Source organism: Phalacrocorax aristotelis, chromosome 1 (assembly GCF_949628215.1).
Source record: "Phalacrocorax aristotelis chromosome 1, bGulAri2.1, whole genome shotgun sequence".
In the NCBI taxonomy this organism is placed as follows: domain Eukaryota; kingdom Metazoa; phylum Chordata; class Aves; order Suliformes; family Phalacrocoracidae; genus Phalacrocorax; species Phalacrocorax aristotelis.
The window spans coordinates 99,970,459-99,992,889 of NC_134276.1; the positions used below are offsets into that span (position 1 = coordinate 99,970,459).

The 22,431-nt window shown below is 41.1% G+C and overlaps 1 protein-coding gene across 1 annotated transcript in view; it reads right to left on the minus strand.

Annotated features, from left to right (window-relative positions):
• The window catches only part of SH3BGR (SH3 domain binding glutamate rich protein), a 30,088-nt gene extending 15,936 nt beyond the window's left edge, over window positions 1–14,152 (minus strand). Inside the window, exons 1-3 of the mRNA XM_075099794.1 lie at window positions 13,866–14,152; window positions 7,923–8,108; window positions 449–529 (exon numbers count right to left, since the gene is read on the minus strand). Of these exons, the coding sequence (XP_074955895.1) occupies window positions 449–529; window positions 7,923–8,108; window positions 13,866–13,910 (312 nt within the window). The 5' untranslated portion in view covers window positions 13,911–14,152. The remainder of the gene's footprint in view (window positions 1–448; window positions 530–7,922; window positions 8,109–13,865) is intronic.
• Window positions 14,153–22,431: the final 8,279 nt, after the last annotated feature.

A 22,431-nucleotide genomic window follows, 5' to 3' on the forward strand; every position in this document is an offset into this window, starting at 1 on the left:
CAGTCTGCATGTACACACAGAGGATGGAAGGGCTCCACACCCCAGCCCCTCTGTTGGTGGCCAGTACAAATGCTGTTTGCTCAAGGTTTGACGCATCCAGGGGAAATGAATGTTTCTTGTAATTAACGGAACCTAGAAATTGCACTAGGAAATTCTGCATCATTTAAAAGCTGAATGTGATAAAATACTGCTTTGTGTCAACAACAAAGAAAAACATCATTAGCTGGAGGCATGGTAACAAGCCTGCAGTGAAAGAAGGGAAGAGAGAAGTCTTTTCTAGCATTTACTGAACTAGTAATTTTTTTCTTTCCCTTAAGAACAATTTGCTGCACCAGCATCTAATGTAATCCTTGTCACTGCCCCTTATTTGACATGCTGAGTCACTGGCTATCTTCATCTTTTATTAAAATCAGATAAATGGCCCCCATGGAAGGACAGCAGTGCATACCTTTGTGCCTGGAGGAGGAGCAAGACCCAGGAATGAATAAATAATATTTTCTTCTTTAGCAGAGAAAAAGGATTCAAAATCCTAAAAAGGAACAAACAAACAATGGAGAATTGGTAACAAAAAAAAAAACAAACCACAAACAAAAAGCACAGGAGGAAGAGATTAGCCCAGGCAAATCTTGCTTATATTGATGAGAATGACTGTGCATTTATACAAGTGCCTGCATTATCTAAGCCCCAGGAAGAAAACTCAGATAAAGGGACTTTCATAAAAGAACAAATGGGCAAATCTCTCTAGAGACTTACACTTTAATTATATCACATCTATGTCAAAAACAGATAAAATTAAACATCTCATTTTAATGTGCCTCAGCTGTACACACCAAAGCAAAGCTATTCCCATTTAAATGTTGAAATAAAACTTGCTGTGAGTAAAAACACGAAATAGACCCTCAAAACCCTGGACAGCTTTATGGCAAATAAAAGGCAACTGTCAATATAATAGCACAAGTGAAATGATGAGGAAAATGTTTATTTCAAAGGAAGACACTCTGGTTAGAAAATGCAGTTACTTTTCAGATAAACTTAGCAAAGGACTGTGTTGTTCCCTCTGACATATAAGTACCAGCCAAAACGTCTTGTCCACATGTGAACTGAAGTTATAAATCATCCTGTTAAATGCCCATTTTCCCTTCGGTGCTAATACATCTGAAAAGACATGAGGGATGGCTCTTATCCTACCATCTAGAACTTGCATGGTCTTTACTGTATTCACCTGTACAACTTTCCTATCAATTAAGGAAGCTCTGTTATAACCAGATTGTTACTGGGAAGTTCATGACTTACATCCTACACAGGTAAAAATCAATATGTGTTTATGATCTCAGGAGAAACTCTGGTCCTAAGTGACTGGGCCACAACCACACAGCAGCTCTGTGTAGGACCAGTGGACAGAACACATGTCTGCTGGGTCCTAGACTGCTGCCTTGACCGTGTTATCATCCTCTGTCTCCTCCCAGATAGCTCCAAAATAGAAGCCTGTAAATAATAAGATGCTGACTCATCCTTGAGACTTGTTTGTAAGGCTTGGTTAGGATCTGAGTTGTTTTATTGGGCTGTTTTAGCATTTCCAGAGAATAAATTATTGGTCAAGGGTAATCCTAGGGAAAGTCTGGAGTGGATGGTTTAGAAATCACCTTAACCAACAACAAGACCGGAATCAATGACATTTCAGTCCAGTTTGGAAGAGGCAACATAGCTTAACAGACAGGATAAATAACAGCCCATTTCACTGATTTATCTAAGGGACAGATTGGCTTTCACAAAGACCTAGCTACAGGTGGTGGGAACTGCCTGGTCTGGGAGAAGCTTCAGAGCACATTTTGCCCTGACCAGGCAGAATACCTGCTGCTGCCACCCATTTCTCAAACCACCTCTTTAATGTTTTCACATTGCTGTCAGGTTCTCCTCCTTATCTAACCCAGGTCAGCCCTAAATATTTAAGAAAGCCAATGTCTGAAACCCAACCCATAAACTTAGGAGCAATACAATAAACAAGAACACAAGGATTTTCTGCAATTTAAAGGGCTGGAATTTGATATGGGCCTTTGACAGGCCCTACAAACACAGGAAACTTGTATCCTCTGTACCATATACCCAGCATAAAACAGCCTGAGCAAACTATGGCACAACCTGTCAATAGCTGGGAAAAAAGAGACGACTATAACAAGGAAGGGCCATGAAGTGGACTTGATATTTTATGCGTATTGTTAGTTGCTCCCCAGAGGAAAAGCAGCAGATAGCAAGTGTACTAAAAATCTCCAGAGACATATAGTCTTGCAGATAACCAGACCTGACAGTGCAAGCAAGAACACAAGGATTTTCTGCAATTTAAAGGGCTGGAATTTGATATGGGCCTTTGACAGGCCCTACAAACACAGGAAACTTGTATCCTCTGTACCATATACCCAGCATAAAACAGCCTGAGCAAACTATGGCACAACCTGTCAATAGCTGGGAAAAAAGAGACGACTATAACAAGGAAGGGCCATGAAGTGGACTTGATATTTTATGCGTATTGTTAGTTGCTCCCCAGAGGAAAAGCAGCAGATAGCAAGTGTACTAAAAATCTCCAGAGACATATAGTCTTGCAGATAACCAGACCTGACAGTGCAAGCAAGACATGAATGACCAGATGAACTCCTTATCAGAAGATGATACAACCTTCTATCATATTAGGTACCCTTTAGCAAATGGTAGTGTACAATGACAACCCACAGTAAATGTGGTATCTCGCAGTAAATGAAAGGTCACTTACCTTGCTTACGCTGAGAAGTAAGCTAGTAGGTATTTAGCACGGGGTAAACGCATTACTACAGTGATTATGGAATAATTTTTGTATCGTAAATTTATGCTCTTACTTTCCTAATGGTGGCTTGTTCACATCTCCATTCACCCAATGACCAAAGATTACAATTTCCAAGGCAGGCAAAAAGAAAAATGAACAGTAACAATTTATCTCAGGTAAGCAATAATATTATATCTCTATGAGAGAAGACATAAATGGTCTAGGCGGTGGGTAGTGGTGTCATTTGTCTTTGCAACTAGTCTTTGAAAAATACAGTGAAATGTATTTAAAACAAAAATACTCTGTGAGTTTTTCCTTATGATAAGGGTGTGTATGCATATATACACTCCATGCTATCATGCTTTGTATGACCACTGTAGAAATGCCAGAGAGCAAAACAGCAAACTCCAGTTGGGCATCAGCAGAAAGTTCTTCACCACATGAGTGGGACAGCACCAGGTCAGAATATGCAAAGAGGGCACAGAAATGCCATCCTTGGAGACTCTTGAAACTTAGATGGCCAAAGCCCCAAGCTACATAAGGTAACTTCAAGGCTATCCCTGCTTTGAGCGGCAGGCTGGACTATAGACCTGCAGAGGTCCCTATTGTTTCCATATATTTCACTTTAACAGTTATATGAAGCATCCAATAAAATCTTACCTAACAATTCAAAGATTCTGTAAAAAAAAATATGTACATGGGTATTTTATTCTATGGATTTCAGCTTACAGAGAAACCAGAAGTTTACATTCCATTTCTTTCCTAGTTTTCTAGGGGATTTTTGCTAAGCAAAAGCAAAGACAAGAGCAACATAGTGCTTAATATATTTAGAAAGTGACACAGATGCAGACGTCTGTCTAGACATGAGCAAAAAAGCAGCTTAAGAAAAAAGATCAAATAAGAACATAATTGCTAACACTGATGGATTAGAATGGATACTTGAAACTGATGCTACAGCCAGGTGTACAAAATGAATCCATTTCTAATCTGTTCCTTCAAGTGGCAATACCAAAGATCTGAAAGAAAAATAAGATTCAAGCTATTTATAAGGCAGCCTTAAGCTTCTCTGACCTCGCAGAGAAGCTGCTCACAGTTGGTGTATTTTCATAAATGCATCCATAAGAAACCTCTATTTCACAGTACAGGTTAGGAAGTGAAGCAGCTCTTCAGGGCCAGCCAGAAGATGCAGATACTTTTATGTATCAGCAGAAAAGCAGATTAGCAACAGGACTGCATTTACTTGCTCCTTATGTCAGTCTATTCCAGCATGTAAAGGAAGCCTCCTCACCTGTCCCCAGTATCCCCTCTTTCCTTACTCCCACCCCCAAAATTTCACTGAACTGCAGAAAAGTGGATTGGATAAGACTTGAAAGGACCATTTCTCCAAGGCAGGAACCACTACACTATGCCTGATAGGTGTTTTCCAATCCACTGGTAATGACCTTTAATGAGAAAATGGGACAATCTCCTGAACACTACATACTCTTTTCTGATGTCTGACTTAAACTTCCTTTGCTGCACTTTTTGTGCACCCACTCCAGTGGGTGTGGAGCAGAACATACTTTACAAAATCCTAGAACCACAGGATAATTCAGGTGGGAAGAGAGCTCAGGAGACCATCTAGTCCAACCTCCTGCTCAAAGCAGGATCAATATTGAATTCAGACCAATAATTAATTCCTCTTTGCTGCAGCCCTTAAAATATTTGAAGATTGTCAAGTGTCTCTCTCCAAATCCCTCTTTCTCAGGGTGAGGAAGGAAACCTTTTATCTTGCATTTTCATCTCCCCAAGTCCTGTGCTCCCAGGCCGGCATGCTGATAATGTGTATACACTGGCATATGTGTGAATGGGAACCAAACATTCAGGACAACCAATAGGAAGGGAAGTTAGGGGGAGGAGCAGAAATTAAATGTAACAAATCTGACCTAAAAACAAAGAACTACCTGGGAATGAGTAATGAAAAATATAAGCAGGAAGGAGAAAGAGAAAATGTCTTACAAAAAAAAGAGGTGTAAAGAGCTTGACTTGTTTAACATAGCAAAATGAAGACTAAAAGATTATATTATTCCCATTTACAAATACGTTGGACTCGAGCTGTTTAAGATAAAGGGTGATTTTGGTATACCAGGAAATGGGTATAAACTGGCTGCATATACCCAGGATACAAATGCGAAGGTTTCTAGATGCCACGAGACTGAGGCCCTTGAAGACTGTACTAACAAGAGCAACATATTTTAACGGGACTTTCATGAATTCAAGATACTGGACTCGAGTCCATGACTCAGACAGACCTCTGCAGTTCTCAGACCTGATTTTAATAAAGTCATTGAGGAAGGAAGTGGGACACAGGGGAAGAGTTAAGACATATCAAGTAAACCCTAAACAGTGTAAAACAGTTCTGGATTTCAGAATGATGGGTCTCTTGGACCTGCACAGATTATGCAGGGAAGTAGCATGCAAATCCCCAGCTTTATACTGTAGACATGTTGCAGAAGACATGAGGTCACTTGGAGGAATTTTGCCCCACTCTGCCAGCCTCTGGCCATGTTCTCAACCAGCTCACATAATCCCACTTCACACTCACTGTGCAGCTCCCTTCAGGTACTTTCCCCTGAGGAGAAAGGTAAGGCTCATGTACAGATATGGATCTCCTTACCTCATTTATGTGGACACAATGACGCTATAAATTAACCTCTGTTATGCATCCACTGAGATCATTAGCTATGAGCTTTGAAAGCCAGATACATTAGAATTCCAGAGACTTTTAGACTAACTGTAAATCTGACTTAGTTTTTAAAACAGTACCTGCAGCTGCTTTCTGGACCCCTTTCCACATGGAGGTGGGGAGTCCTTTGCAAAGGACTCTTTCTTAGCTTAAATTTATTTCAAGGTGTGGATTATTTGGTTTCCTGAAATAGCTTCAGACATGGAGTAAAAACTGTATATTTATCATTTACTGGCAAGGCTGACCAGCTGCAACACTTTGTAAGGCAATTACTCTTTAATTCACTATATAATCTCTCTAGGGAATATCAGAAATATTTATTGCAATGTTGGCTGCCACAAAATTCAGAGTAAGATATATCATACTATACTCTTTATTGGTGCAGGCTGGGTGTTGAAATGCACATGAACTCCAACCTACCAAGTTCTCTTTAAGACTCCTATGAGGATACGAGGAAACAATTGCACTCCATTACTCATACTAGCAACTTTTGCTCTGAGAGCACTGAAGTTAATTCTGAAAACTTAGTGGCATGTAAATCCCTTCTCTCTCAAAACAACCTTTGCAGTAGCTCACACTGGATTTGTGGAGTAACCTAAAACTGGGCTCAGTAGCTGGGCGTGAGCTGACAATATGTGCTTGCAGCCCAGAAGGCCAGCCATATCCTGGGCTATATCAAAAGAAGTGTGGGCAGCAGGTTGAGGGAGGTGATTCTGCCTCTCCACTCTGCTCTGGTGAGACCCCACCTGGAATATTGAGTCCACCTCCAGAGTCCTCAGCACAGGAAAGACATAGACCTGTTGGAGCGGGTCCAGAGGAGGGCCACAAAAATGGTCTGAGGGCTGGAGCACCTCTCCTGTGAGGACAGGATGAGGGAATGGGGTTGTTCAGCCAGGAGAAGAGAAGGCTCCAGGTAGACCTTACTGCAGTCCTTCCATATTTAAAGGGGGCTTGTAAGAAAGACAGGGATAAACTTTTTAGCAGGGCCTGTTGCAATAGCACAAGCGGTAATGGTTTTGAACTAAAAGAGGGTAGGTTTAGACTAGAGGTAAGGAAGAAGTTCTTACGATGAGGGTGATGAAACAGTGGAACAGGTTGCCCAGAGAGGTGGTGGATGCCCCATACCTGGAAAGATTCAAGGTCAGGTTGGACGGGTCTCTGAGCAACCTGATCTAGTTGAAGATGTCCCTGCTCATTGAAGTGAGATTAGACTAGACGACCTTTAAAGATTCCTCCTATCCCAAACTGTTCTATGATTCTATGATCCTATGTAATCTGCATTTCAGAGTACTTTGCAAGTTCACTTCAGCGACATATCAGAGTACTTTCCAGACTATGTATTTCCATCCAGACTATGAGAAAAATCTGTCTTAGATATCTCTTTTGATTCACGATCCTAATATTCATGCAGGTACAGTATTATCTATCATTGTTTTGAACAAACTCTCTCAAGAGGAATAACCTATTACCAGCATATATGAAAACATAAAAGCATCTGATGAGCATTACAATTTCTGTTATGAAGAGTTGGATATTTGTTGAATAAGGAATATAAGTTCAATAATTCAAACCACATACTAGAACTATTCCAGTCAACTATAATTCCTATTTATCTTTATAATATAACAGAAAAGAAATGTTCCCATTCATGGCCCCTGGTGCCTCAGACATCTACTTGACTTCCCAGCACAACACAGATGAGTCTGTGTCAAACAAACAAAATATCAATTTTCACCATGCAAAACTAACTGAAAATTCAAGATGCAAAAGTGCAGTACAGCTAGAGGTAGGAGGTCAGCCTTGCTATGAACCCCATTAGTCTTCTGTAGCTAATGTAGCTAGTATTGTCAAACCACATGACTGAGCATTTACTACTCCAAGTGCAGCTGAGCTGTCTTCATAGTCTACATTTGATTATCCTGAGATATTGTGTGAAGAAGCCATAGTATCACCTAAACAGTACTGCCTTTGGGCTGCAGGAGCTGAAGTGAGAGTGCAGGCAGAGATCCAACAGCAAGACAACTTGTGAGTGAGCTACACAGCAGGAAGTAGGAGAATGTGAGAGGAAAACACAGAACCCCTCAGAGGCAGCAAACTCCATGCCTTGCAGTGAGCTCTGGGTCCTGCATAGGCTCTGGATCTGCAGGGGATAATCCATATACAGCCTGTTAAGTGGAGTTTCTGTAGACAGTTTTTCCTTTGTGTGTATTTTTCTCTTAAAAGGGAATACTCTTTTGTTTCATTGCATTTCTGTGCATAAAAAATGCTTTCTAAGAATTGTTCTTCCAAAGTGAATCTCAAATTGTTTTAAGGAGCTTGTCTGAGGACACTTCCTACTAATGGAAAAGAGTGACTTCCTGTGAAAGACTCTGATGGTATTTAAATTTCCAAACAGCTTCTTACCCCACAATACCGCTCCTCATTGAAGATTTGTGGAGGGAGGGGAATTCCATTTTGAGGCTTTTTTTCACCTGGGACATTCTCTCTCATCCATTTTCTGTTGTCTTCATCACCTGCTATGTCCATTTGCTGAAAGTCAATCTTGTTGGCCTCTAAAAAGCCCACTACTTCTTGCTGTTTCTTTTTGATCTGGTTAGAAAAGAGGAAAAACAACATTCCTCCTTTAAAATGAAAATTCTTTTCTAAAATCAATTGCTATTACAAGCAGAACTAATGCAAGTATGTTAAGTTGGATCCACTACTCCAGCAGCCCCCAAACTTTTTGGAGCTGAGATACAATACTGCTTCTCAGCACCCAGACTGCTGTCATTACTTCCCACCCGCCACCTCCTACCTCCCCCACACACCACCAGCTTCTTTCTTTCCTCCCTGGAAGCAGTGATACCTCCATCTAAGAAACAAGGCTCAGCAGGAAGCTTCCTACTCTGTTTCCAGATCTGTGAGTGTGGTGTACAGATACCTAAGCTAATCCTGACTAAAATCAGCACAGGTCTGAGAATGTACATATTCTCCCCAATATGTAACAGTCTCCTTTTTCCTACTCATTACATATGGCATTTAGCTTTCCATGAGCCACATGTTTCTCTCTGTCTCTGTTCTTTAATGCTAGGCATAATTAAATATGAATGGAAGCTTGATGAAGATCCAGTGCAGCTTAACTCCTGTGCTTGAATATTTCCCACATTACAGAATGATGTTCCAGTTGGACCAAGAAGAACATATTACATATAAATAAAGCATGCTATACACAGCTTCTGTGCCAGCTAAAATGCACTCATGGGTCTTATTCCCTCTGTTGCTAGAACTGTATATGCCTAGGGTGCAGACATCAATCTTATAACTTCTCCCTTTACCTTACAGAAGTAATACTGACTATACTTCTCTACTAAAGGAATGCTACTCCTAAGCAACATTTAAAGAACTTCCCCGTTTTGTAGATGTCTAGTTTTTCTAAAAGCCCTGAAGCCAACTTTATCCCTACAAGTACTGCAGCATTGAAAGCAAGTACTGTTTAGACTGATCTGTACAAACTCTCTCATGCTGCTCTTTGATCACAGACAACTAAATTACTATCTAGCACAGTCAAGTTCCAGACATGACTCTCTTCTCCCACTTATGTTTCTCCATGTGGCAAATTAGTGTCCTATGTAGATGGTATCTAGAATGAAATATCAAGGCAATTTTTACATACAAGTCGTCATATAATTTGAAGCCATGCCTTCCACAGGTCAGACATCTGAACAACTGAATTTAAAGTCACACCAAGCTAGTGTAAAACAGTCTGAGACAGACAATGAGATGAGAAATAATTCATGGATTATGTATTCCTATAATCTAATAAACCTGAAAAGCTGAAGTAGAGTGATAACCTATTATATTGGAAGAGCGAATTTTCATTATTAAGGATAAAATTTCTTTTTCTTGTTAAAATAAGGATGTATCTATCTCTACAGCTATGCTTGCTTATAAAAAATAGCAAACATAAAATGCTGTACATTTTTATGACAACAACAGAGGCTTATGGTGAGCTAAAAAAAAGTACATCTCTTTGAATAGAAACACTAATCCAGAGTGTTCAAAAGCCATGCAGTTGACAGATCTCAAAGGTGCTTATTTATATTCTTATTTTCGCTTTTTAAGCAGAGGTAATTTTCTTAATGGTTATTTAGCTGCACAGTTATTCACAGAACACATTCAAGCAGCAGAAAGGATTGCTTGAGGGACACTTCACTGGAGGAAGTGGCAGGATGTTTGTATAAATGGTTAATAAAATCTGCCTGAGCCAGTACTTAGAGTTTCACCACATGCTCAGAAAGCCAGTGTACTCAAGTGCTGTCAGCTGCAATTTCAGTGTCAGCTTGTCTCTTTGGTCACAGGCACTGATGGATCCTGGAATAGCCAGTGCCCCAGACAGTGCCTCTGAGGAGATAATGGAAACCGAGCTACAGATTCCGTGCTCCCTTCCTTATGGCTGAAGCTATAATTTTTTGAATTAAACCTGGATAAATGATTTTTCTTCAGCTTGGGGTTCATAATACACAGGAGCCTCAGACAGCACCAGTACCAAAAGCAAAAGTTGGGAGAGGGTTGTGTGAAAAATGAATGCTGGGGAAAAATAAAAAAAGTTACATGCAATTATGCCTGCACAAGGGAAAGGCAAGTTGTTTCTCATTATGGTAACAACAATAAACTACGCAGAAGATGCACCATGTCTTAAGGTTACAATTACTAGGGTTTAGGCAGAGCAAAAGACTTGAGACAGACACTAAGTATGAAACCATAAAGCAAGCCTCTGCTGTGGCTGGCACCAGGTAGCAGGGCAACCAGAAGAATCTCTCCAGCAAACAGCCCTCTGAGGGAAATCTTCCAGGATGTAACAAAACAGAGGAGATGCAAAGGTTTTCCCAGAACGGATAAGATTGCAGGAGCTTGTATGTGCCCTCACTTCTGTCTGATGGCATGGGAAGAATTCAGATTACCTGGGCATAGATGCCCTGGAAAGTGGTGGTGGGCAAGGTCAATGTCATTTTCCCTTTCAACAAAGCTTAAGTTCCACTATCCCGAGCTGCTAGGCCCTTAAAATAAGAAAAAAAAACTGTTTTAAATAAATATTATCTAGCCAGAGTGTAAGAGCTACAGATAACGTTTCACCTGATGCATAATTAAATATTATCATCTATGTCCTCACAATCCAGAGCATTTGTGTTGACCAGCTGCCTATGGAAGAAGCAAATGGTACATAGTCAACAACCTACAGCAAGAGGGACATTAATGTCGGTAGACAGAGTTGCTACAGCTTCTGGTTCTAACACCACATGGACAACCTATTCCAGATAATTATTCTTCTTTATCACACACTAGCCTCTGATCTGACTTGAAATTGATTTGAAATTTGAGCTCAGGTTTATATATGGCGAGATTCTCAATCACAGATTACAAACCCTTACCCTGTATTTTAAAGGGCATAATTCAAACAGCCTACATTTTCCTCAGTCTTTCTGAGATCTAGATATTTGAAGGTGGGAAAGTTCATAAAATGTCACCCAAAATGCTGGGAATAAAAGGATTTTAGACGTTCCCTAACCATGAGCAGCAGTAAGCAAGCCTTTGGAAGACTTGCTCTGTGTAAGACGTGAACCCCCTTTCTCCTGTGATTCATGGTACCTTAGAACCTTGCAGGTTATTATGCATTTCTAAGCACTTCTGTGGCTAGTGACAAAATTATTTTATTTTTTTACTGCTTGCTTCCAGCCAAGCTTTAGTACTTTTTAGTGCTATAACTAAGAGTCCTCACTTCTGCTTGCCTTAATGAATAGCTCGATATCAGCTCAGTTTAGAGCAGAAAGATAATAAAGCTGAAGTTATTTAAAACAAATTTCTGAATCATTGAGGGGAAAAATACAGACTGCAGAATCGTTCTAGAGCCACAGTGATTTATATCATTCAAGCATCAGATCCAGAGCACCAGATTGTTACTGGCTTCACTGTATTCACTTTTTAAAAGTATCTATTAACATGATAACCAGTTGCAATTAGTAGTGTGACTGTGTAGTACATAGAATACAAACGTTTTTCATTCTTTACTAATGATCCTCTGCTGATTTACAGCAGAGGAGGCTGGGGCCATCTTATTTTGAAATTCAAACTGGATAACACGCATTTGATGGAGATCAGCTACATTGAAGAGAGCACCACTGCCACTAGGACAATTTAGACTCCCAATTTAAGCTGTTTAGGGATTAAATTCATTCTTCTCAGGAAAAACTGTACGAAGCTGATACAAAATTTGTTTCCAATAGGATCTGAGTAATATATTGGAGTTTATGCTGGCTCCTTGCATAAGTGAGTTTTATTTTATATATACCAAAACTAATTCAAGGTTCATTGAAAGGATATCTTCCATCCATTTTAATCAGTAAATGTGGAAAACTACTCCAGCTGAACATTGTGTTTACTTGGCATTGCAATTATGTATCAGCATTCTGAAGACATAATGCCTTCTGAGATTGCCACAGCTATACATAGACCCAACACACCAGAAAGGAGGAAATAGAGGCATGTTGCAGCATAAAGATGTCACACCCTTCCTTCCAGTATATGTCTGGGATCTCACTAACAGCTTTTGTGGGCTGCTAACATACAGTGGACATTGGCATTAATATGCTTAATACCTATTACAGTTCACTGGCACAAGTATCTTTCTTAGCAGTAATAAACCACAGTGGAAATGCTTAACAGCTCAAAATGGCTGGATAAAGCTTGCACGTTGCTCAGCATTCAGTGTAGCATACACATCCCTTCACTGCACTCCAAGAAGAAAGGCATTAGTTACAGCTGCTAGCTGGGAGAAGATACAAGGAATGTGTATAGCCGAGGAAAGATCTTGGTTCGGCTAGTGCTAAATATATGATACGCTTAGTTTTAATTGCGTAGCTGATCTCTGAATGCCAGTGTTTAATCAAAGCACTCATACAACTGCCTTGCTGAACTACAGCTGCAATCCTACAGCTGGAGTGGCAACAGTTCATGCCTGAGGCACACAAGATGATGATGGCCCCAGCACACACTCGCTGAATGTCTGCACTGGGATTTCAGTCACGGTCACAACTTTGCCCAGAAAATGCATGTGTGGCAAAGGAGGGACGACTCTTCTTTGGTCAGCCAGAGGGAACCAAAACAGGACACCAAGCAGGAGTGAAAAGAGTGCCAATGCACAGCGTACGGCAACTTATAAAGCTACTTGAGCAGTAACTGCTAGATCACAAATTACCAAACCTGTGGTTTCCAACCTCCTCTTCTTTTTTTCCCTTGCATCTGAGGTTTCTTATAAGAAAAAGGAATGATAAAATGTCAACAGTAAATTTAGTGTCAGGCTTAACGAGAGGTTGGCAAGACAAGCTGATGAGTTAACTGCAAACTTCCTCAGCTGTATTCCAATCTGAATTCTAGTAAATGACCCCCTGTTAATTTTCTAGAGATGATGGCCTTTTGAACAGAGGGTGGTTTTTGAAGCTTTTCAACCCTGGAAGCTTCTTAAAGACGTGGAGCTGGTGTCAGAAAGACAGGGATGTAGTTACAGCTATGTGCAAGCACCAGCCAGTTTGTTTAGCCATGTCACTGGGAGTGAGTGACTGCCAAAGAAAAACTGCAATCTGAGCTCATCTGGGAACTGGATATAAAAGGCAACAGTCCTTTCCCGGTTCCCACCACCCACGGACTTCCAGCCTCCCTACTATTCACATGCCCTTCCCTTCAGCGGATACATTATGCTGACAGCTACCGCAGTAGATCTCAATACTAAAAAATCATCATTATAGCATTTCAAGAGACAAACACACCAAAAAAACCCAACCCCAAGGAAAAACAAAACCAAAAAAACCCTCAAAAACCTAGGGAAAATGAAAGGAGGGTGGAGAAGGATTTTTTTTTCTGCATTTTATTCAGCTTACTTTGGCTCCAGGCTCTTTCTTAGACAGAGTTCCCCTTTTGCTGGAGCAGTGTCCTAAAGTCTCTTTTAAAAACAAATACACTAATTTCTACTGTAAGTAATCTACCTTAGCTTTTGTGCAAATATATCCACTTTTTCCTTCTTCAGTGAATATATATTGCATACACATTTTAAAACAGAAGTAAATCTAATAAATGACAGATAATTTAACTGTAAATATTATACCTGTAGTAAAACCTCACATGCAAGCAAGCCTGTGTTGATAGGAATTCTCTACATCTTGAGCAGCTTTCAACAATAAGGTGCGCAATGCAGACTAGAGGAATTCCAGTGTTTTTCTTTTTCTCCATGCAAACTCAGGATGTCCTGGGATCTTCTAGGCTAATTTATCAACCTGATCCCAGCAGAAGGAGGAGTATGTTAAATGAGACACCTACCGCTGTAGACCCCGAAGATGTGGCTACAAAGACTTTGATCACCATGTTCACAGTGATGAAAATGAATCAGCAGAGCACGCCTGCTATCCACGAGTCACCACAGTCCCAAGAGGAATCCAAGTGTTTGGCAGCTCCTGGACTAACCCGGGTCCTAAATGGATGCCCCTCCACAGAAATGCAGCAGCTTTGGCCTCTCCCCGAGGTCCCAGGTTTTTTCACTCCATTGGCTCTTAGGTATTTCGGGACGAGGGGCCAGTAGGCGATTGGTTAGTAAGAGGAGCCATATCAAGGGGTTTGCACCTGCCCCTGGCCTTATTGCATTAGATTGACAGGGTGGCAGTCCAAAAAAGGCAAAGGAGAGTAGTGCACCAATGAGACAGGGCTGGAGAAATATTTGGGAGAGGGGGAAGGGACAAGTGAGAATGGAGAAGGGACAGGGAGCAGGCAACTTAGTGCTGGGGGCAATCACAAAGCTGTCAGGTAATGTTCAATGTTGCATGGGCACTGTCACAACTACCTGCTGCATAAAAGGGCTTGCAGCCTCTCCCTGACCACAACAAGGAGGCTTCAGAGTTGTAGCTGCAAATTTTACATTATAAAAGGAGAAGCAGGAAGGGAAGGGCAAGGGGAGCATAGATACAGAAGTAATTATAGCAGAGATCATATTGAAATAAGCCTTGGTTACAAACGCTCTCATCTTTGAAGAATTCTGATCCTCATCCACACTGCAGGGCTTAGGGACTTCTCTGAAATAAATACATCAGTACAATTCCTAACACTGAGGAGGCTGATTTGGCTGATTCTATGTATCCAGAACCTATTGTTGTATTTTCTCCTTCTTTCTGCATCACCAGTGAAAATAGCCAGAGCAAAAGGTATGAGGATGTCCAGAATACTTGGTGAAAATTACCCCATTCTACTGTGTTATCCAGGATGCTTGTTTTCCATCTGGTGTCACCTTCTACCCCAGAGATGGTCACAATTCAGTGGCTGCCTGCACATATTTGCTTAAGGAGGTCTCTGAGGATGAGCGGTATTTTAAGAATGTTAAATGGTGACAGATTACTTTCAGACTTTTAAGGGCCAAGGTTGTTTACGCTAGTGAGCAACAAGACTCTGAACTCAATAAAGCTGACCCAATGTCACAGGTGAAACTGGCCTAGGTTTTAGAAAGTGCTTACACACATTTCAAAGGTTAAGACTGAATATAGCAGTGTCCAACCCTGAAGATACTTCAAACAGAATGTAATACTTTCTTTCCAGGATTGATTAGGAATGACCAAATGCACAGTAGTAAAGATGCTCTTGAAAGTAAGTTTTTTGTCCATACAAACCATTAAGTGAAGCTAGAAATGCAGTATTCCATGTATATAACAGAGGTCCTGCAAAAGCTCACCAAAACCAAAAAATAACAGTATGGATACTTTGCACTGTTTACTGTGGCTCACCATCTGTCATTTTTTTCTTCTTTTGAGAGGCAACAGGAGGTCCAGCAAAAAGAAAAGCCTGTTCGAATTGGGTATTTTCAGAGTATTTTCCCGTAAAAAACAAAAAACCCCCACCTTAGTGCAAAAACATAAATTATTGCCAGAAGTTATTACACACGCTTGTTTCTCGGGAGATTTTGTATCTAAGTATAGGCTAGTAAATTCAACAGAAATGACTGGCCATTTGGAACATACCATTTCTAAATTAATTTATTTGGTTACTAGCTTTCTGTACAAAGTGATCATTGGCTTCAAAGTATTCTGATAAGCCTGGCACGTATAGTGACACTAATAATTAATACTCAAAGCAGTAAATATTTGCACCATCAAACATCCACGGTCAGGACTGGAACAAAATTGCCAATTAATGCTCTCTCCTGTTCTCTTTCAGAGCTGAAATGTCCACTGAACTACACAGGAGAAAAAAAGGATGCGGCCCAAAGCCTCTGCCCACGCAGGCCTTGGCAGGTGACAACCTTAGGGCATGATTCCTATTGCGCCCGGCCTTGATGAAGAATATTCCTCCAGCTGCTTTCATTCCTGTGGGATTTTTTTCCCACCTTTTCAGCATAAAAATGTTTTGTGTGCACCCGAACCATCAGCTTGGAGCCTGTCGGGCTTGGCCCGCGCGCTCTCAGCGCACGCACCACGCCATACCACCCCGCACCACACCACAAGGCATGACACGGGGTACCTCTACGGCCACCACGGAGCTATAGCTGATGGCGCAGAGGAGCCCGCTGCCTGCACGCCACATCACCAAATTCCCATTAAGACCCTGGTGGGGTACGGAAATAAGGGGGTTGAAATATATGTATATGGGGACACTTCTGCGGGGCGAGGGAAGGGGGCGAGAGGGGCGGCGGGGGAGGCCTGATGGGAGTCGTAAACATATATTTCTAAATTTAGCTAATTTTAGCTAATGGGTTTTCAGCTCCCAGGGTGCCCCGCGGCCGCCGGCTGTCCCCATGGCAACGGCGACGCGCCTGTCGGCCGGGGAGGCCGGTAATGGCGGCGGGGGAGAGGCTCGGGGGGCCGTGAGGGGCCGGGGCAGGGCAGAGGTGGGGAGGGATGGAGGAGGGTTCTTGAGAGGGCAGAGGGGAAGGGGGTGATCCCCTACCTGGGGGGGTGCCCCGCGGCGAGGGAGAGGGAGCGCAGAGCAGGGCGGTCTCAGGCTGGGTGGCAGGGCCTGGGGCCGGGTGCTGCTGAGGTGCTGAGCTGGCTGTCGGAGCGGTGCGCCGTCTGTCAGGGGGGCTGCAGGGCTTGGAGGCCCCTGAGGCGGCTGGGGGGAGCGGGGTGGTGGGGAGCCCTGCACTCGTGAGCGTGGTGGGGCAGCTCTGGCTTGTGTGGAGCACACCAGGGAGCTGTCTAGGGACCCTGGACGTGTCCTCGCCCTCCCTGCGTGAGCAGGGCGGCCCCGGCACCCGCCTTGGTTCCCCTGGGGCTCAGGGCTGGGCTGTGAGGCCAAGGGACTGCTGCGGCGTGCTGGTCTGGGAGGTCAGGCAGCGTTCTCCCACCGGGACACCCTTTCGTTTTTACACACAGACTACAATTAATCCTTCCCCGTGACAGTTTTTGCAGTTTCTGGATGCTTGAAATGGCATTTTCATCTTTGACAGATAGATTTGGCCCTAATTACTTCTGTTCCTGCATCTCTTCCTTCAACATACATTCTCTTAGTGTTTGTCCATTTCACTCCCCCTTCAGCTACTGCTTTTTTTTTTCTTAATTTCTATAGTAATATCTTTCATTTCTCTGTTTCTTGGGCTTCACCTTTTGCCTTTCTGTCTTTTCTTCTCCTTTTCCATTTTATTTACTTTTCAATATCTGCTCTTGAAGCCGGATGGTGAGGTTCAGCCCACACTTCTCATCAAAACAAATTAAAACAGTAGTTTTAATTTAAGCTAATTTGATTTAAAGACAATTTGGCCAGAAAGCATTGACAGTGTCAAATCAAATTTAAACAGAAATACAAATCTATGTACCAAGCTGCCCTTTGCCTAATCCTTATCTTAAAATACATGTTCTCATCTCCTAGGGGTTATTCCACTGGACCTCAAATTTAGTAGGACCCCAGGCATTCCTCAGTCTTGCAAAAGGGAGAGTTGTTCATGAAAGGGAATGAAGATTAATGAAACTGTTTTGATTCAGCCTAGAACATTTTCTGCAATGCTAAATTACACTTTTTAATTTTCTATGTGAGTTATGTGATTCCCCTCTCCCCTTTAAGAAATTTAATTTAATTTAAGATAAAATGCCACCACAAAGCAAAAGTGCTAACAAAGGAGTTCAAGTGTTCTAAAAATATATCCTCGTTTTTTTAGTGAAGGACACTTGTTAAAATCCATCTGAACTAAAATATCATTTTAACCCCCCTCAAATTTCCTTTGCATACTTGCTATGCCCCTTTTAGACCCCCCAAATATACAGCTTATTCTACTCCTGGGTAGATTTCTGCACCTATAAAACTATGGTCTGAGTAGTCTTCATGTGATATTAAGGAAATGAAACAGATTGAACCATATCCCAAGAAGTAATCTCTGCCAGAACCACAATGTTAAATAATGCTCCCAGGAGAATGAAGTAACCTGTTCTTCTACTCTCCAGCAGCCTCAGTAGGGAAAGAAATTGAGGTGTAACAGATATTCACAAAGATATAGAAAATTAGTCAGCATTTTTTGCTAAAGGTATTTTTTTTTAAAGCCAGGCAATTAGGAGAGTTCATTTTCTTTGAAAATTGGACTATTGAGAAAAGACAATGCCAGAGGAAGCAACAATGTTACTTAGAAGCTGATCAAACAAAATGAGATCATCATCTCATCAGAGAACCACATCTCTGACAACAACAGTGCATTACAGGTGATATTTTCCGAGCTATATGGGTGTGTAGACATGGAGATAAAAGTCTTGCACCATTTTCAAAAGCAAACAAGTAAGTACAGTTAGGCTGTGAAGAAATTGTTTTCATTAAAAAAACACTGAAATTTTCCCTAATGTTTCTTCTGAAATTGTCCACTGACACTTTTATTACATTGTGAGGTTTTATTTAGTAAGCTTTTTGTTTCCACAAACAATTCTGATTTGAAAATAAATAACATCCCAAAAGTTTAAGAAAACTTTTATTTCGGTCTCTAAGTCAGATACTCTTTTGTGCAGCTTTAGGTGCTGCTATATATTCTACCTGCAATCTTAATAGGGCAGCTAAGATATATTTTTCTATTTTAATGTATAAGTTAATTTTGTGACCTGATTTGTGATCTAATTATTGAAAAATATGACTATATTTTTATTACATGAGCGGAAAGCTAAAAATACTATATACAGTTAGAAATATCCAGTTTCCAGAGATTTGAACAATTACTTTTTTAATATTGTAAAGCACTTTGTAGGTATTGAGCATAAATACAATCACAATTCTTTTAAATTACATTAATCATCAAGCAAATGTATACATTACAGGAAACAAGCTATGGTATCTATTTACGTTTAAATGGTAGTACATTGTAAATCTTTACAAAATACATGCCAGTATCATAGTAAATTCTGCCATAAAATCAACAATATTTCATATTGCAGTTTATTCTGCAAACAAACTTAAGCACTTACTACAGACCACACTATTTTAATGGGTTAAAGAGTAATGACTGGATTTTTTTAAAGGTAACTTAGTATTTCTTAGTATTGTTTAATACTGTTGAACACTGTTTAGTATTGTGTATGTTACCTGTAAACAACTCAATAACATTCTGATTCCTGTTGGGTTATGGAGGTCAACTTTTAAGTCTTCTACCATAACACAGTGGTGAACCAGATGAGTGTTTCCTCCATATTTTAATGACAGAAGATAGTAAGTCAGAACATGGCACAAAAAGCAGGGATACTAAAGATTCCCCAAAAGCACAGAAGTATCAGGAGCAACAGCTGTAGAAGAGGTAATGGTTGTAGGCGATGCAGGAGACAATACAGAAGTGAAAATTCTCATGCTAACTACTCTGAGAGCTTTGTCAGTGACTTGCTCTGAAACAGCTATACGCAGCAAATATTTAGAAATATCAGGAACTGAAGAGAAAACACAGGAAAAGGAAAAAAAAAAGAAAAGTGAAAAGGACAGTGTATCTTCCCCAAGATGATAATAAAGGTGCTTCGATTTCTGGTAGTAGTAAAATGAGACTCTCATGAGAAATATAGCTGCTCCCTTTCTTTGGCATTTTTTCAGTAATTAGGAAGACAGGGGAAAGAGTTTCTCAGTGAAGAAAAGTAATAAATCATGTTTCAAACACTAGGAAAGGTAGGGAAGATAGGGACTCCCTATTGTGTTCTCCCACAATACTCAGGAATCCAAGAGGCAGGATAATCACCTGAGATGTGGGAGCACCTCTGCAATCGTTATTCCTCAGTTTTAATCTGAAGACTTGAAAACGGCTTTCCCACATATACTGCAATTTCTGGTGAGACATGATGAGTCTGAAAAAGGCTTTCCTGAGGAAAGTCACTAAAAAATTATATATCCGCACGAAGTGTCAGTTTTGACAAACAAGCCACGTTTTGGCCAGCTTAGTCACAGTGTATCACGTAAAATTAAGTTTATGCTTCAATGGAATGACCATATACCACAAATATAATCCCTTTACGTAAATGTTAAGAGTGAAGAATCTTTTCATGTCTGCATGTTTTCATATCTAGACCCATACTTTCTTAAATCCCACCATGCCACATCAAAAAATAAGTGTAAAACCAATTACCTTTTTCTTGCTAAGCTTCAAAATTTCATCTAGATCTACCAAATCTACAAGATGCAAACCATCCAAAAAAAGAGGGAGGAACCACTGATTATCTCTTCTGTTACGTAAGTTATGTGCTGCTTTCAAGAAGTCATACTGGCGTGCAAGTAGCAGACAAGAAAGAACAACCACATTTTAAAAATCTGTTTAGCAGAAGAATCATTATTGGCTACTAGCTGTGTTCAATATTTTAAGTGGTTATTTTTGTTTGTTCGTGGCTACTTGAAATGAGCAGTTTCCCAGGAACAGAGTTACAACCTCATTTTCACACTGTACATGCATAGATTTTACAGTATTTTTGTCAGCTTTTGCACGAAGGTATTTTCCCATTTCTTTTGCATCCTCTCATTCCATTCTGGTGAAATAAAATAGTAGTGTAACGGTTGTTTGCATTTTGCAAATATTTGGGTGAGAACATTTTTTGTCGTGTTGTAGTCTTCCTGCAGAGGGATCTAATTACAGAGAGCATGCAGGTGTGATGCTTGCATACCTTCCATTTGCTTTGGTTTTTACCTCTGGTGAGTTTTTCTTCACAGCATCTGTTAATTTTCCTCACTGCAGAAGGTCTTGAATGTGTCTGACCTCAGCTGACTGCTATAATTTCTTCTCTGTTCACTCGAACCTCCATGATAGTTCTTCTTAATCCATTTTAAACATGTGAAAAAAAAACCCTGCCCTGCCCAAATCGCAGTCTATCCTCCTTTTGATTCCAAATCTCAGATTCTTTCTACCCTTTCCTTTTGCTCTCACACTGAATTTGATGGTCTGTTCTCCCCGTGGGGCTCTGTATGAGCGAGGTCCTACCAGCTTGCCCACACTTCCTCTCTGTCAGCAGGGGCATCAGATCAAAGACCATCTGGTTTGTGTCCTGAAACAGGGGATCAGGTGTTTCAGGAATAAGAGCAAGGGACAGACAGAACTGTATAACTGGCCCCCTTCATACTTTCCTCGAACTTGCTGCCTCGCATACTGGGCACATGGGTGTCAGGCCTGGGCCCCACTGCAGGCCCTGCCGTGGGCAGGGGAGGAGCAGAGCTGGGCTGAAGCTGTGGAGGGCAGGAAGGCTGGTGCCGCTGCTGCCAGCAGGGAAGGAGAGGGAGAGTGATAGGTGCTGCTGCTGCAGGGAAGAACCCTTTCCCCGCTGAAGCCACTGCCCCACGCATCTCTGTCTTCCTAGATAATGCTCTTTCCGTAGCTTTCCACTGTTCTGGCTTAGGTCATGGAAGCAGCGAGGCCATGGCATGGCGGTGCCCTAGGCAGTGTCCTGCTTTACTTTTCTTAACATTGATTTGATGTTGCTTCTCATCTGCAATGGGGTGTTCTGGTTGCGGCCTGTTCCTGTGAAGAGTTTGTGTGCAGAACACCCATTGGATTCAACAGACAGGCTTGAAAAGAGCTAGATCTGTCCTTTTCCTCTGGTGTATTTTAGGCGAGGACCTTGCCTATTTTATCCACAGAATGTTATGTGATCTATAAATTATTATAATAAACTTCTAGCAAAATACTGCCTGAAGTGTCTTGAGAGCCATAGTGAAATTGAATATACACCTGAAAAAGGGGAACACACTCACATTTACAGTCTTGATTATCTTCAAATTCTAATTAAGTTTCAGGAAAGGAAAATGAGAGTAATGCACTCAGAATGCCGGCCCTAAAGAAAGGCAAATGGCAGTAATACACTTAGAATGCTAGCCCATAATGATGTTTTTCAATTGCTGAATAGAAACAGCATACGCAACTGCATAACTGTCCTATCCTAATAAGCATGTAAGGTTCAAAACTGTAGTTCAGTTCAAAGCTGACTTGAAAATTCTAGAAAGCTGAGTAGAAATCCTAGCTGCAGAGAAATTTAACCATGTGCTATTGTGATCACCTTGGGTTTTGAGTTCTTGCAGACCTGTAGATAACTATGTTGGTTTTTTCCTATCATACCCCTATTCAAAGTGTAGGTTCTCCCTCTTGGGAATCTTTCTAGATGGGTTGAATTTGGTTCATCAGTCCCCAGATCATGCCTAAATTAGTGAACTGCATGATTTACAGAGAGAAAATTTATTTCAATTGATACTAGAGTAACGTGTTAACATAAACATACTTTACTGTTATTCCCAGAGTACTATTGCTGATTGCTTCAGAAGACACCACCTGTGTAGTTACCCTTATTAAGGGAAAGTGAGCATGATGGCTATATTGAATGAAAATGGCTACAGAGAATGAAGGGAGGGAACCTTGACCTCCTATAGACCTAGTAAGCTACGGCCCAGCACAGCCACATAAATGCACACACAGAGATATAGAATC